Genomic DNA, 13045 nt, shown 5'->3' with positions numbered 1-13045 from the left:
AGCATGTATTGGAAAAACTAACAAGGCTAAGGAAGCCTCACTCCTGCGGTGGATATACCAAGTGTGAAACCCCACCACAAATGTGTGGTGGGATTTCAGACATCCCAGGCTTTTCAAAGTGAAATACTTCTTAAAAGTGATGCATAAAATTGGCCTAATGTTAAGCAGATAGACAAAAACAGTCTCTGTTTATTGTTACTATGTCTGATTAGACATATTTATGCTTTTGAGAAAATTAAAAGCATTCAAAGTTCTTGGGGTGTCACACACACCCACCACGCACTAATGATGTTAGTACTTTACTTCAAGTCAGTGTTATATCTTTTAGAAATATTTTATATTTATAACAATTTTTCAGTTAGCCTTCAGTGCTAACATGAAAAATTTTTATTACTTGTTATTTTTTTAAATTTGGAAATAAAATCAAATCCTTCCACATACCTTTGTCCTAGCCGACCGGGCTAGCCAGGTGGGTAAAGTGCCTGCCTGGCAACCCAAAGGTCGCGGGTTCGAATCCCGCCTCGGGCTTGGATCAGAGTAAAATGCAAAAACTTTGGGAGGTGCATAATGGCCACAGAAGCCGATGTGCCAACAACTAACAAAAAAAAACCTTTGTCCACCAATATTTTCTAAATGATTATACAGTATTTTCTGTTTCCATTTTGATATACAATGAATTATAAGAAATTAATTTTTTGCTTGGTATTTGTAAATGTTTCCATAGAACTTTGGTTTCAGCAGCTGAACACAAACAGCTGATAAAAACATAGCTGTTCAAGTTGTAACTGAGTTTCAAGTCAAGGAATGAGTAACTAGAAAGGAATAGCGAAAGCTTAAAAATGAGTAACCTTAAAATCCTAAAATACAGGGTAAAAACAGTCCTTATTATTCATTTTTGTTTAATATTTTGTAATTGAATTTACTAAATCACAATTAATATAGATTGTTCAATAAAAAAAATTTTGTTTTTCTTTTCTTTTCTTTTAATTAAAACAAAGTGTGCAGACACCACATGAGCAAATCTGTTCCATTTAAGGGGATCAGTAATAGTTAGCTAAGATTTTCAATCTGGCTATTTTGCAGATTTTTTCAGTGCCATCCTTATAAATTCTGAAGGAGATGATAAAGGAGGAGAAATATATATGGAGGTAGAAAAAATGTGACGTTCACTTACAAGTCAAGTGCTGATACTATCGAGTCAGTGTCAGATGGGTCGCAAAACTGCTAGCTTGGGGGGAATACATGGACTAATAGATTAACAGTAGCGGCTGGCAGGGGTGAAAGTGATTCTTGCACTGCTTCTATTGGAATGATTGCCAGCAGCAGCCTGGAAAACAAGATGCAGGATATTTCAGAGACTGCTGGGAGTCATTGCGGTACAAGTAAACACGTGGGTTGTGTTAAGATATCTACGAATAGGAACAGGTGCGTGTATACTTGGTTACACAAATGCTAGGAGTTTGGTAAATAAATTTGATGAATTCGAGATGTTGGTCAAAACATCAAAGGCAGATATTGTTGGGATATCAGAGATGTGGTGTCACACAGATATAAGGAATGCAGAACTGGAATTTGGGGAGTGCAATGTGTACAAGGAGGATAGACAGGATAGGAAGGGAGGAGGGGTTATGCTATTAGTTAAGAAACACATAAAATCCAAGGAAGTGCAGCCAGTCAACATTGCTGGACAGTGCAGTGTCGATTCAGTTTGGTGTGACATAAGCAATGGAAGATAAAAATTGAGAGTAGGAGTATGTTATAGGCCTAATGACTCTGATGAGTATAATAAGAAACTGTACAGGGAAATAGTGGGCCAGTAAATCAGAGAGTCTTTTAATGGGGGATTTTAATTTCCCAGATATTGACTGAAATTTGTGGGTTGGTCACTCACACGCTAGCAAGGCTTTTGTGGATTTATTGGATGATTGTTTTCTACATCAGCATGTTCGGGAGGCAACTAGAGGGAGTAATACTCTTGATCTGATTATCAGTAGTGATTCTTCATGCATTAAGAATCTGCAGGTAAATGAACCACTAGGTGGCAGTGATCACATTGTGCTGAAGTGGGATTTACTCAAAGAGGTAACTACCATTAGGGGTAAAGGGAAGGGTTATTGCTTTCATAAAGGTGACTACGATGGTCTGAGACGGTGTTAAAATTCTACACGGTGGGACCAACTGATGATGTTACCAACAGAAAATTCAAAATGGGAGGCATTCAAATAATTAATCTTGGAAGCTACTAGGCTTTAAATACCAACTAAGAAATATTGTTCAAGGTTTAGGCCTAAATGGATGTCAGATGAACTAATGAGACATGTGGCAGAGAAGAAAAATGCATGGGATACATATAAATTAACGGGTGACATGGAAGCCTATAATAGATATAAGCTGGTCTGTAACCAAGTCACAAAAGAGATTAGGCAGGCAAAGGCAGATTATGAAATATCTTTGGCAAAGGATGCAAAGAAAAACAGCAAAGAGTTCTTTACCTATGTAAATCTGGAAGGAAAGGGATGAATCAAATTGGTCGAACAGATATTGATGGTTCAACCGTTGATGATCCTGCTCAGGTGGTAACAAACTAAATGAATATTTTGCACCTACATTCACACATGAGAAGTTATTCAGGGAGGGAATGCCAGAGGTGAATTACACTCTGGCAGTGAGCTAGATGATTCTGTAATAACTGAGAGGAAAGTGGAGGAGAAATTGTTGAAAATAAACATAAGAAAGGCACCTGGAGTGGATGGAACATATCAGTTGTATTAAAGGAGGTGAGAAAGGAAGTAAGCAAACCCTTAGCCATAATTATAAGAGCATCCTTGAAATCAGGGGAAGTCCCCACTGACTGGAAATGTGCAAAATGTATCCCGATTTACAAAGGGGGATCTAATTGTGACACAAGCAATTATAGACCAATTAGTTTAACTTCCATTGTATGGAAAATAACGGAGTCACTGGTTAAAGATGCATTGCAGGATCATCTAGACAAGACGGCAGTAATAATTCAGACACAGCATGGGTTAAAGGAAAGTCTTGTCTGACCAATTTGAGTGGATACTATGACGTGGTCACAAAGGAACTGGATGCAGGGAGTAACTTTGATATCATATATTTGGTTCTTAGAAAGGCTTTTGATACTATTGCACATGGAAGACTGCTGCACAACTTGGAGCAGTGTAGCACTGGAGGCAAATTGCTGCTATGGATAAAGGGATGGTTGAGTGGGAGAAGACAGAGAGTGGACATCAATGGACACTGCTCTTCGTGGAATAATGTTATTAGTGGAGTCCCTCAGCGTTCAGTGTTGGGTCCATTGTTGGTTTCTGTATTTATAAATAATACTGATGGTGGTATATTAGGCTTAATGTCCAAGTTTGCAGACAATACTAAAGTTGGCAGGATTGTTACGGACACTAATGCCAGTACGCTGCTGCAACAGAATCGAGAAAAGTTGAGCAGGTGTGCTGAGAGGTGGCAACTGAAGTTTAACATTGACAAATATAAAGTACTGCATATGGGAAGCAGTAACCCCACAGTAATGTATCAACTCTGTCGTACTACGCTGATAGTGGTAGAGAATGAAAAGGACCTGGCGGTAATTGTGCAGGCAGATATGAAGTTTTCTGATCAGTGTAGATGGTCTGCAAGAGTAGCTTATGGTGTATTGTCAAAGATATAAAGGAATTTTTCTAGCAGGGATAAGCAGGTGATTATCACCTTGTATAAGGCAATGGTCAGGCCACACCTTGAGTACTGTATACAGGTCTGGAGGCCTCATTTTAAGGAGGATATAGAGTTGTTGGAATGAGTACAGAGAATGGCAACAAGATTAGTGAATGGAATGAATGGTTGCTCTTACGAAGAAAGGCTTACGTTTTGCAGATTACAGTGTCTGGAGACTAGGCACCTGTGAGGTGATCTGATTGAGGTGTATAAAGCCTTGAATGGTTTGAGCATGCTTAATGCTGATGGGATTCTTCCTCTTGCTCAGAATAATCACCAGAGAGGGCATAAATTCAAATTGAGGAAAGACAGTTGTAGGATAGATGTGCGGAAGTTTACCTTTAGCCAGCGGATAGTTGACTGGTGGAACAGACTTCCATCTTTTGTTGTGGAAGTTGGTAGCCTAAATAAATTTAAGGCTGAGCTGGATAGGTATTTGGAATGAATGGAGGGGTGAAATGGGAGCAGGGTTTTTTTTTTTTTTTTTTTTGGCTGATGCTGCATAAGCTTGCTTTCTTGTATCATATGCCTCTACTAATGCTAATGCGAAACTCATATTTTTCATCAGAAATTTTTAATGAAAAGTGTCATATGTAAATAAATAATAATAAAAAAAAAAAAGATATTTTCTTTCACATCTATAAACAATCTCTTTACCTACCTTAACTAACATATTTATGTAATTTTATATAGAAATATTTATTAACACTTCTTATGAAAAACAAGAGTTCTGATAACTTTTTTTGATGTTACAATCAACATTTAAAATTTTTAAAATTTTTATTCTGGGAGGATCCCTCCCATACCACCCCACCTCTTTAATAACAAATTTTGATTCAAGCACAACCAGAGGCATGAGTTAAACTTTCTTCTTTATATATTTACATTTTGACAAGAATAACTCCACATTATTCATCACCATACTCTAATAATGGAAGAAAAGTAACATTTTATACATAATTAAAAATTCAGTACTAAGTACAGCAGAATGAAATTAAGACAATATGGGGCTTAACTATAAAGTCTTATGCATGTAATTTTATGTATCACAATTGAAAGGGCAAAGGTTATCCAAATTATTCCAAGAAAAACATTAACTGCAGTTTTCTAGCTACTAATAATAAAATGAGTCATTTATGAATTCATCTCATATATGGACAGCCTTAATCTAATACAGAATTAAAAAATTCCACTTCCTCATCAAACTTTTTTTCTCTTTATTTTAGAAAAGATACATATCATAACTAACAGATACTTACAGGTGAAGGGAAGTACAACTGTTGAGAATAATTTGACTGAAGTTTTGACTCTGGTTGTACACCTTGAAAAGTATTTTCAGGAGATCCATCAGCTGCAAGAGAATTTACTCTGAGATCAAATTTCATTTAGAAGACACAAATATGCATACCCATGTTTCAATAAAATATTAATACCGTAACCTAATTGCATTCTTCAACAACACACACTCATGTAGGTGTTTCACTTCTAAAAGCCTTACAGAAACTTTCCTTTTTCTTTCATTGTAGCATCTCATTAGAGGTTACTGATGTGTGACAGCAGATGTCATATATTGCAAAAGAGTTAACAGACTAGAATAACATGATTTTCTTGTCTTGTAGTAGTTCATGCAAAAAGATATAATTCTTATACGCTTAACTTAGATGTACACATTTTATAATTAAATGTATTTGAAGAAGAAAAAATTCTATATATAGTCCACTAAATTTAACTGTCTTTATTATATTTACACAGTGTGCATATAATTTAGAAATATGTAAAATTAACAATCCAAGTTTCAGATTTATTATCAACTGTTGAAATTTATTTCAGTGGTATAACAGAAATTTGTTCCCTGAATAATTTAACATTCAGCTTTTTTTATATAAGTACAAACACTCAGAATAAATGTTAAAATTCATGAAGGCTATTCTACTGCTCACAACATATTATTATTATAATTTTGTTCATATTTTGTAGCATATTAGATCAAAATATTATTTTAATAATTTTTACATGATAAAACAAGAACTTACTGTGAAATACATACAAGAGCAAAGCCACACTAAAATGTACATAGCTTAAATCATATTAATTCCAAAAAAAAGCAGTCCAAAATCTAGTTTGGAATGATTAGTAACTGCTTTACAATTGTTGTGTGCTTTGGTGTAGGTAGAAAATGAAACTGAAGAACTGGAAACAAGCCAATTACGATATGCAACATTTTTCTCTTGAACAGCCTTAGCACATTTATTGGAAAACCAAGGTAAAGGAGTGTGGAATAAAGGATTCCATTCTGATAAGAATAATTTCACTGACACGATCTGAGCAAAAGTTGACATCAGAAGTTTTGAAACAGTAGTCCGACCAAGGAACAGAAGAAAAGAAATCTCGCAGGTCATCCCATTTTGCATTCTTGTAATGCCAAACAACACGAGGTTGGGAATAGCCATGAGATAAAGGATCTACTGGAAAAGAGACAATCACCAAGTTGTGATTTGAGGTGCTTAAAGGACCACCCAGTTCGACCTTGTACTTAGAAGGGTTGTTTGTAAGAAAAAGATCAAGCGTGTTGGCTGTATGGTTAGGATTGTCCAGTATTCTGGTAGGTAAATGAACAATCTGTGTGAAGTCATTAGTAATTGCAAAAGCTTCAGCATCTCGACCAGCTGGGTTGGTGTGACTAGAAAAGGGAAGCCAGCTGGAGTTGTGAACATTAAAATCACCAAGGAAAATTACCTCACTGTTAGGAAAGTTGGACTGGAGAAAGCCAAGTTGCAAAGAGAGGAAATCAAAGAGCTCCAAGTGATTAGTGGAGTTGGAAAAATGGTAGAGAATTTGACAGAAGGAGGTAGAGAGATTTTAAGCCAGAGAAGGTCGAAAAGAGGAGATTCCAAATTACCAAGTCTCTGACAGGGAATATCGGAAGGGACATATACACAAGTACCACCTTTGAGACGAAAGGAATCATATCGCGAATAATTTGGGCAACTGAGATGAGCAGTTGAATCAACAGATAACTGAGATTCTGTCAGAAAAAGTACATGGGGTTTGGCAGACTGCAAGTGGAAATGGACATCATTGAGATTAGAACTGAGACCACGTATATTTGTAAAATGGACTAGGAAGTGTTTGTGAGGTTTAGATCTTTTTGCAGATAAGTTTACTCTATTAATTTGACAATTCGGGGTATATTCAATAGTAAGAAAAGTGGAGTTGTTGTTATTTGGCTTTTAGGAGCATTAGCAACTAAGACCATGTTGCTCCGTGGATATGTGGTGGTTATTCCCTGACCTTTCCGCGTGTTCCGTATTTGGTGGTCACGGGCTCAAACCCCGGTCTAATCAAAAAGCGTGTGCTACGCACTGCTGCTCCTGCCCACCTGGCTATGAAGTAATGAAATTTTTAGATATGGCATACACATGGTAAGAATATACCCAGATCCTTGATATAACATGGCCTGGACAATGCCTCACACATACACACTACTCGGACTCCCTCCAGTCACTATCTCGAGTAGAGTAGAGGCAGCGAGATTATACACGAGCTGATCCGGAAGCCTCCTACAGAGTTACCAATAGGTTTGGTCTGGTGTACTAACTAGCGGCCAGCCTGCAAACACCGTTTTAGAGCTGTACCCTTGCGATGTAAGGAAGATTGTATCTTTCCATGATATCCATTAAAACCTCAAAAGACATCAATCATACTGCATGATAGAAGGGATGGGGAGGGTTTACCAGAGCTTTTGCTCTGGAGACTAGACATAAATTCCACCACTTCAAGCCTCCAATAAGAAAAATGGTGGTATTGCACCAGTTGATTGTCTAGTTCTTCCTTCAATTTATTCAAATTACACACTTCCACAACAACAGATGGGAGTTTGTCCTGAACAATCAACCACCACCTGGAACTGGCTGAAGGCAAATTTCCACATTAATCCTGCAATCATCCTTCCTCAATTTGAACTTACGTCCACTCCTATGTGAAGTATGAGCAAAGGAAGAATCCCATCAGCACTGAGTTTGCTCAATCCATTCAAAGCCTTAAACACCTCAGTCAGATTTTCTCACAGATCTCCAGATGCCACAATTTGCAGAACTGAGGCTTTCTTGGTAAGACCACCATTTTTGTTCCCCTAACCAATCTTGTTGCCCTTTTTTGCACTTGTTCTAACAGATCCACATCCTTCCTAGAATGAGGCCTCCAAAAGTGTAAGTAGTACTCAAGGTCTGGCATAACCATTGCCTACAATGGAATAATCACTTCCTTATCCCTGTAACTGATTACTGTCATTACCCCTGCTAAACCTTATTGAAGAATATTGGAAAACATTTAAAAAAAATCATTTTGCCACTATTAATACTAATAATTAAGGTACATTCTCCAGTCCAAGGAGAATGTGCCAAATTTTAGGACATTCAAAGTTCATAACATGGCTACCACTTTGCTTCATAGATGGGCTAATCTGGTTAAGACTTTTGGACAAGTAAAAAAACCATCATTCTGAAACCTGGATTGTCTTGCTGAAAATCCAATGCCAATTCAGGGAATTTCATGTACCGATCAGCATCACACACATTCGATGTCTGAAGAAGTTTCATTTCTACACTGATTTCTCTTCAGTGTACATTGCAGGATCACCTAGACAAGACTGCAAGCCTCTAGGTGACCCTGCAATTTACATTGAAGGGGAAGTCTTGTCTGACCAATTTGATTGGATACTATGATGTGGTTGCAAAGGAACTGGATACAAAAAATAATTTTGATTTATATAGAGATAGCTCTCATTTTGTGCGAATCCAATTTGCACTGATTCGCAATAGTGCCAGTCACTATCCACAATGCCATTTTTGTTTTTATTTTTTTAAAAAATAAACTAACATAAGTTTTGAGTGCTTTATTATCTTCAACCAAACAAACTAATCTTGTTGCTCTTGTCTGAACTTCTTCCACCAGATCTACATTCTTCCTGAAATGCAATTTCCAAACCTGTTTGCAGCATTCAAGATATGGCCTAACCATTGCTTCATACAATGGTAGAGCCCTTTGACTTTCAGAACAAAAGAAAGCAGGTAATTCTTTTATCCACACTTTTGCAATAAATTAAATTTCACTAACAACATACATGTTATATTCAGAAAGAGCCATAGGTTTTTTTTTACTAGTAGTAGAGTATGCTGATTATCATTGTTTCAAGATAATAATCGAGAGTTTCTCCCATTTAGAAATGTTGGGTTTTATATAAAACAATGGGCTGCTGTCTAGATTTGGCTGTCAGGAACATTTCTGAAGTTTCATCAGAAAGATATCTGAACTGTGTTTTTGTTTTTCGAACCTTGCTGTCCCCCTCCACACACAGCATCCTTATGAGAAACTGGGAAAAATGCCAAGCATAAGTTGGGAAAATATGTTATAATTCAAGCTTCCCTGTCAGTTTCCCCAACCATGGACCACCATACATCAGTTCTTTATTTTGTTGGTGGTCTCTCATACTGAAATTGGTACAGTTAATACCTATTTCTTTATCTTCAATGGTACACTGATAAACTTCTTCCAAAAAAATAAATAAATCAGCAGTGATTATTTAGGCATTAGGAATCTGCAGATAAAGCAACAACTAGGTGGCAGTGATCACAATATACTGATGTGGGATTTACTCAAATATGAGAACATCAGGAGTAAAGGGAAGGGTTTTCCTTTCATAAAGGCAACTACAGTGGTCTCAGCCAGTTTTTAAATTCTATACAGTGGGATTTAATGATGTTAACAACAGCGAATTCTAAATGGGAAGCCTTCAACGAATTAATCTTGGAAGCTACTAGGCTTTTCATATCAACTAAGAAATACTGTTCTTGATACTCGAAAAATGCACGGGACGCATATAAATTATCACGAGACACAGATGCCTATGGTAGATATAAGATAGTCTGTAATCAAGTCACAAAGGAGGTTAGGCAAGCAAAGGCAGATTACGAAAAATCTTGGCAAAGGATGCAAAGAAAAACAGTAAAGACTTCTTTACTTATGTCAACTCTAGAAGGAAGGGGATGAATCAGATATAGAGGGGTCAATTGTTGATTATTCTGCTTGGGTAGCTGACAAACTGAATGAGTATTTTGCACCTACATTCACACATAAGGAATTCTGTAGGGAAGTGGAGGCCTGAACCTTATCAGACTCTAACAGAGAGTTATATGATTTTGTAATAACTGAGAGCAAAGTGGAGGAGAAATTGCTGAAGTTAAACATAAGGAAGGTATGTGGGGGTGGATGGGATCTAACCAGTTATATTAAAGGAGGCAGCAAAGAAAGTAAGCAAGCCCTTAGCCATGATTATGAGGGCGCCCTTGGTCCCAGAGGAGGTCCCCAAGGACTGGAGATGTACAAATGTATTCCCAATTCACAAAGGGGGATCGAAAGATGACACATAATTACAGAACTGTTAGTTTAACTTCTGTTCCATTAAAAATAATGGAGTCACTGGTTAAAGAAGCATTGCAGGATCATCCATACAAGACTGCAGTTATAGTTCAAACACAGCATGGCTTTGTTAAGGGAAAGTCTTGTCTGACTAATTTGATTGGATACTGTGATGTGGTCACAAATAAACTGGATGGAAAAAATAATTTTGATAGCATATACTTAGATTTTAGGAAAGCTCTTAATTCTGTTGCATATGGAAAACTATTGTACAAGTTGGAGCAGTATGGCATTAAGGGCAAGTTGGTAAAATGGATAAAAGGGTGGTTGATTGAGAGAAGACAGTGGCAATCAATGGACACTGTTCTTCGTGGACTAATATTATTAGTGGAATTCTCCAGGGGTCCATGTTGGACCCCATTGTTGTTTTCTGTATTTATCAATGATATTGATGAAGGTATATCAGGCTTAATATCCAAGTTAGCAGACAATACGAAGGTTGGTAGGGTTGTTAATGACAGTAAGGATGGTACACTACTGCAATTGGATCTAGAAAAGTTGAGCAGATGGGCTGAGAGGCGGTAACTGAAGTTTAACATTGACAAATGCAAAATACTGCATGTGGGTAGCAGTAACCACAGAGTAACATACCAACACTACACTGAGTGTAGTGGAGAATGAAAAAGACTTGGTGGTAATTGTGCAGTTAGATATGAACTTTTCTGAGCAGTGCAGGCAGGGATAAAGAGGTGATATCCCCTTGTATAAAGCTATGATCAGGCCACACCTTGAATATTGAAGGTGTGGCCTGACCTGGGGGCCTCATTTTAGTTAAGATGTAGAGCTGCTCGAACAAGTGCAGAGAAGGGCAATGAGATTAGCCTATTTTGCAGGGGGAACTGGTGCACCACGTAGTCATATGTAGCCAATAAAGTACTTCCTCACCGAACAAAAAAAATAGAATCTTCTCCCCTTGTTTTAAACAATTCACAGCCTTGGTAGTAGAGCTGCTCATGAATAAGTCAGTCTCTTCTTATTTATTCTGCTATGGTAGCCAACTTCCAAAAGAGAAGTAAAAGAATTAACAACTATCAGTATAACAAATTTACACATTATATTCTTAAACATATTCCTCATCACTCCTACAAAGTGCAATGACTTCAGTATGTGGATCATTTTTGATTGAAGAACTATGTTCAAATTAAAAAAAAAAAAAAAAAAATTATGCCATAACATTTAAAAGGAACAAGCAAAATAATTCAAGCCCGAAGAAAGAAAGATGAACAGCTTTTCCACACGTCATGGTAACCTGCCTAGTTATCAGATTGTTTAGTGTCTTGGATTGCTTGTATCAGAAGTTTGATTCAGTTCTTTTTCTTGAGGAGTTCATTAACTTTTCATTTTCCAAAACTTTTGGATCATAAATTAAATTCAGACATAGGTCAATGTCACTCAGTACCAATTAGAGATTGCCACTGTTTTATCAGTCTAGTCCATTTATCCAATGAGACAGCCAATGTGTACACATATATGTATACACACACTTCAATATTTTTTTTTCACACCAAAGGCATCTATGGATAGAAACTGTTCCAATCTGTTTTTTTTTTTTGTTCATTTTCCACTTCTTTCTAGACAGTGGCTCCATAAATATTCATCCACTTTCAGAGGAAGGCATATAGCCCTTTACAGAAGAAAGTGTCTGACAATGCCAATACTCCACCCTGTAGAGTATTGCGCATCCTTCCAAAATTTACAATTTCACATTTTTTTTATTATTATTAGGAAAAGTCACAACAGTGGGATATAAGCTTGGAATCACTGTGATTATCTGTATCAGTAATCAAAAAAGTGCACATTTTTTCAAAACTATCATACGTCTAATTTCTTGAGAGAAAGACATGCATGTGAAATAACTAATTCCCTTAATCAGTTTCTGAAATGCCACATGGAGGGTGGTAACTGTTGGCTCAGTACTTTAGATTTGACAACTATATCCACAAAATTTCAAAATGTCAACCTGGTCTTTAAATGGTTGGGTTATTGGAAAGTGTTTTGTAAAGTTTTCTTTCCATTTAGTTTCAATAAACTCAATCATTTTCGGCATATAAAAATTTCCAGTGAATGCACTGTTTTTTCATTTGTTATCAGAATTCATCACACCTCTTCTTTCCTTCTGTCCAATTTCATTAGCAATGCCTGCTGTTTTTGTCCTTCCAGACAAAAACAGCAGAACCATATTTTTGTGCCATATACATACAATACACAAAGCAAACATGTTATATTTTTTTAGACTTAAGTAGTCTCCATCATATATATATATGAAGAGTTAGCACCTATGCAATGAAATAATTACCTATTTGACCAGCTGGCAAAGTTCCTCTATATGACTGATAGAACCTCATGAGCTGTTATAGCAGCCTATCTACAATGCACAGAGAACTTCCTGTCAGATTGCACAATTGTCCATGTCATTTTCATTATAGTAACTGTGTTTATGGTTTCCATAATTTCTGTGGACATCAGTTGAATAAGTCTGTTTGGGTTAAGTGCAAACCTTCCAAGCAGAGCTGCCACTGTTGCCTCATCAGAAACTCTGCGAACAGAGAAATTGAAAAAATTTAATAGTCTGCAGACTACTGAATTCTTTTGCCAACACTGACCTCTTCCCTTGAATTTTTCTGGCAACTCACATGCATACAGAGAAATTGATACATTCAATGATAGGTTTTGAACATATTTACAAATTCTCACTGATTGTGACCTCTAGCATAGCAGAATCACTTCCAAACATGCATTTATCTTTATTCGCCATGAGAATATATTCCATGTTCTCATGGCATTGAATAAAGTAACAAACAGTCGATTTATAATACACCTGAATATGAAATAAGACAAA

General features: G+C 36.7%; 1 protein-coding gene across 1 annotated transcript in view; it reads right to left on the bottom strand.

The window, feature by feature from the left end:
- The window catches only part of LOC150090085 (uncharacterized), a 460543-nt gene that overhangs the window by 229247 nt on the left and 218251 nt on the right, over positions 1 to 13045 (bottom strand). Inside the window, exon 9 of the mRNA XM_090389755.1 lies at positions 4989 to 5080. Within this exon, the coding sequence (XP_090245881.1) occupies positions 4989 to 5080 (92 nt within the window). The remainder of the gene's footprint in view (positions 1 to 4988; positions 5081 to 13045) is intronic.

The sequence above is a fragment of the Mastigoproctus giganteus genome, chromosome 2 (genome assembly GCF_048544385.1).
Source record: "Mastigoproctus giganteus isolate SK-2022 chromosome 2, ASM4854438v1, whole genome shotgun sequence".
Lineage (NCBI taxonomy): Eukaryota > Metazoa > Arthropoda > Arachnida > Uropygi > Thelyphonidae > Mastigoproctus > Mastigoproctus giganteus.
This window is presented reverse-complemented; position numbering and strand designations above follow the sequence as displayed.